This window comes from Hibiscus syriacus, unplaced genomic scaffold (assembly GCF_006381635.1).
Source record: "Hibiscus syriacus cultivar Baekdansim isolate YM2019G1 unplaced genomic scaffold, ASM638163v2 tig00110847_pilon, whole genome shotgun sequence".
Taxonomy (NCBI): domain Eukaryota; kingdom Viridiplantae; phylum Streptophyta; class Magnoliopsida; order Malvales; family Malvaceae; genus Hibiscus; species Hibiscus syriacus.
Window position 1 is genome coordinate 1,538,823 of NW_024062888.1, and position 3,945 is coordinate 1,542,767.

Here is a 3,945-nt window from a genome sequence, read left to right on the forward strand (position 1 = left end):
ACATACTCAAAAAAGTGCTATGACAATGTTTTTTATTTTTTAGGTGATATTTAGATAAAATTGCCTAGGACACATCATCATTCCATTAAAATTTAACAGTAATTTAATAGAAAATGACTAAAATAAAAAAAAATTAGTAACTAAAATAAGAAACATTACTGACTAAATTTGCGAAAATAAAAATAATTTAGTGATAAAAATATGAGAAATGTGATAGTTTGATGACTTAATAATTTAATTTACACTAAAATTTAGAATAAACTACAATGTAATCACTTAATTATTTAAATAATGTTACTCAAATTACTCGGCGAATAAACTGACATAACAATTACAGTTAATAAAGTTATTAATATGAATCAAGTTACTTTCACAATAAAAGAATTGTTATAATTTTTTAAATTCGAATTCAAATACTATAAATATCAAATGTATGGTCATTTAATTTTAAAAGATTTTTGTAATAAAAAAATTATTATTATTTTTTTAAATTTCAAGTTCGAATATAATAAATATTAAAAGATTTAAAATTATCTTTAAATATATATTTCTTTATATTTATCCCATATTTTTAGTATAGTTTTCTGAAATTTTAAATGCTCCACTAATTTGAACTTTTTCCCTACAGAAAAAGGCTCGAAAAGTTAAAAAGGTTTTCATATCTCTGCTTTATAAAGCACAAAATAGCCTCCTTGTAAACTTCCACTTCCACACCCCCACCACTGTCACTAGCGGCGCCCCCCACAATATGTCGTCAACAGAGTCCCTCATCCTCCAACTCCATGAAATCTCCGCCGTCAAATTCGGCAACTTCAAGCTGAAATCCGGCATCTTTTCCCCTATCTACATAGATCTCCGCCTCATCGTTTCTTACCCTTCCCTCCTCCGCCAAATCTCCCACTCCCTCCTCTCCTCTCTCCCTCCCCAAACGCCCTTCAACCTCATCTGCGGCGTCCCTTACACCGCCCTCCCCATAGCCACCTCTATCTCTCTCGACACCTCCATCCCTATGCTCATGCGCCGCAAAGAAGTCAAAGATTACGGCACTGCCAAATCCATCGAAGGCGTTTACGAGAAGGGCCAGGTTTGTCTGGTGGTGGAAGATCTCGTAACGTCCGGAGCATCGGTGCTCGAAACGGTGGCGCCTCTTCGATCGTTGGGTATCAACGTGACGGACGCTGTCGTGGTCATTGATAGAGAGCAAGGCGGGAGGGAAACGTTGGAGCAGAACGGAATTAAACTTCATGCTCTTTTTACTTTGACGGAGATGGTGAAGATTTTGAGAGAGAGAGGAAAATTGGAGGAAGAGATGGAAAGTTTGGTCATGAAGTTCTTGGAGGAGAATAAAAAAGTTCCTGTGCCTAAGGCTGAGAAAGCGAGGATTAAGTGTTTGGGGTTTGAAGAAAGGGCTAATTTTGCTAAGAATCCTACTGGGAAAAAGTTATTTGAGATCATGGTTAAGAAAGAGAGTAATCTCTGTTTGGCCGCTGATGTTTCCACTGCTGCTGAGTTACTTGATATTGCTGAGAAGGTAAGTTGGTGATTAGTTTGTTTGTGGATTGATTTTCATTTGTCTGGAGAATTTCGATAGTTTCTAGGGAAAGCGATAGAAGATAGATTTTCTGTTATGTGATGCCTTTTCTCTTATAAAGTTATGATTTTTCTTGGAGGAGTAATCGGAAATGGGTTTCCATATTGATTTTTCCTAGGAAAGTGGAAAACTTTTCTAGGGAAAGTGATGGAAATGTTTAGTTTAATTTGCTTTGCAATTATCCACTTACTATATTAGGATACTTTTGATTTTATCAAGGATACAGAGCGTGGTATATGCTTGGTAACTTAGTCTGCATAGTTTCAATGACATCATATATTCAAAATTGCAAATAGTCTTTTTATTGAATGATTTTTGTATGATAAACCATTCTGGTTTGATGATTTTTGTTTCTCATGGTAAATATTTGAACTTTTTGTGCAGGTTGGACCTGAAATCTGCCTATTGAAGACTCATGTTGACATATTTCCTGATTTCACTCCTGACTTTGGGTCTAAACTTCGGGCGGTATATATCAATTGCTTATACTAAATGTCTTATTATGCCTACATTTCCCGGGCTATGGCTGTTCTTTAGAATTCGTTTGATCAGTTGAACTAACAATGCTTTTGTTCTGTATTCATTTGCAGATTGCAGAAAAATATAACTTCATGATATTTGAAGACCGTAAGTTTGCGGACATTGGTAATACAGTGACAATGCAGTATGAAGGGTAATATTCAATTTCTGCTGCACAATTTTCCTTTTGTATTTGCTGTCTTTGTTATAACCCAAGTGCTCTTGTGTTTTTTTTCTTTTCTTGCAGGGGTATCTTTCATATATTGGAGTGGGCTGATATTGTTAATGCTCACATCATCTCCGGTCCTGGAATTGTGGATGGTTTGAAATTGAAGGTTGTTGTTATAACTACCCTATATTACTTTTATCTAGGTTTGAAACAAGGATTTAAAGCCTAATGTTTCTCATTATTTTATGTTCTTGGAACTATTTTAGGGTTTGTCTCGTGGTAGGGGGCTGTTGCTACTCGCCGAAATGAGCTCTGCTGGTAACCTTGCCACTGGAGACTACACAGCTGCTGCCGTAAAAATTGCTGAACAGCACTCCGATTTTGTCATTGGTTTCATCTCGGTCAACCCTGCATCATGGCCTGGTGCACCGGTAAATCCAGCTTTCATTCAGGCAACCCCTGGAGTTCAAATGGTAAAGGGTGGTGATAACCTTGGCCAGCAGTACAACACTCCGTATTCTGTAAGTATTTTACCCCATTATTATTTCTACAATCCTGTAAAGCTATGATGTGTATAGATTAGGAACTTTCCTTGAAGTGCATTTGAATATTTTTACTATATAAAACATGATGGACGGAAACAACTCTGTTGATCGGTCTTGCAGAAGACGTGAAATTAGTCCCCCAAAATGCATTGTATACAGTCTGATTACCTGAGTTTTAGCCATGGAAGAGATTGTTTTTCTTTTCTAGTGGCATTTTCCTTAATATTTCAACTTTAATAGCTTTGAAAAATGATATTTCAGGTCATATTCGATAGGGGTAGTGACATAATAATCGTGGGTCGAGGAATCAAGGCAGCAAACCCTGCTGAGGCAGCCCGGGAATACCGCCTTCAAGGATGGGAGGCATACATGGCTAAATGCACTTAGAGCATCCTAAATGTGCTGGGCTTAAAAGTAAAACATTTCCCAAATAAGATAGGGAGCCAAATTTTGTTGAATCTATGAATTTGCATGTTTGGCTCGTTATATATTTGTAACAGATGGCGAGGGAGATCGTTTAGGCTCCGAATACTGTTTTAATCCTTGTTTGCCGAGGCTATGCATTTTCATTTTGTTTGCCCGCTATAATTTTATCGTTTCACTTTCACCATATCTTGCAAAGCATCAAGCGGCATTCGTGCTATTTTACCAAGACAAATCGATGATCCAGTTTTGCTGAAAAACGAATTGACCAGGTCGACAGATATTTTTGGGGGCATCTCTGATCATGGTAATGATAATAATGAGATGCAGAAAATGCAAATAAGGAAACCCAGTACAGACTCGTCAACTCCTTTACTGCGATCACCAACTACATTTTTGTTGGATAGCCATGGCTATTTTCACGGACCAACTCGTGAACTCATTTACTGTGGTCATCAACTATATTATTGTTGGTTACCCATGGCTACTTTATCTGACCCAGTCATAAAGAATAATAAAACGAAAGTTAAAGTTCATTTGTTACGTTTTCCGTCACCCATATTGACGGAACACAAGCTTTTTGTCACCTACATAAAAGGATGTTAACATCGAGTGATCGATTTAATATAAATCGATAATGTTAATAACTAATTTATTACTTTTGAAATTTCAATGAGAAAAATTAAATTTACTCAAAC

At 36.5% G+C, this 3,945-nt stretch overlaps 1 protein-coding gene across 1 annotated transcript; it reads left to right on the plus strand.

Annotated features, from left to right (window-relative positions):
- The first annotated feature begins 685 nt into the window (after positions 1 to 685).
- On the plus strand, positions 686 to 3,412 carry LOC120143452 (uridine 5'-monophosphate synthase-like). The gene is made up of 6 exons (XM_039157771.1): positions 686 to 1,531; positions 1,976 to 2,059; positions 2,182 to 2,264; positions 2,358 to 2,445; positions 2,546 to 2,800; positions 3,086 to 3,412. Exons 1-6 carry the CDS (start codon positions 749 to 751, stop codon positions 3,209 to 3,211), a joined length of 1,419 nt encoding a protein of 472 aa, XP_039013702.1. The 5' UTR covers positions 686 to 748; the 3' UTR covers positions 3,212 to 3,412.
- The last annotated feature ends 533 nt before the right edge of the window (positions 3,413 to 3,945 follow it).

Excerpts from the sequence above, each read along its gene's own strand:
- LOC120143452 (XM_039157771.1), top strand. The coding sequence starts at position 749 with ATGTCGTCAACAGAGTCCCTCATCCTCCAACTCCATGAAATCTCCGCC. Across the intron at positions 1,532-1,975 it reads TACTTGATATTGCTGAGAAG|GTTGGACCTGAAATCTGCCT; the intron begins GTAAGTTGGTGA and ends CTTTTTGTGCAG. Across the intron at positions 2,801-3,085 it reads AGTACAACACTCCGTATTCT|GTCATATTCGATAGGGGTAG; the intron begins GTAAGTATTTTA and ends ATGATATTTCAG.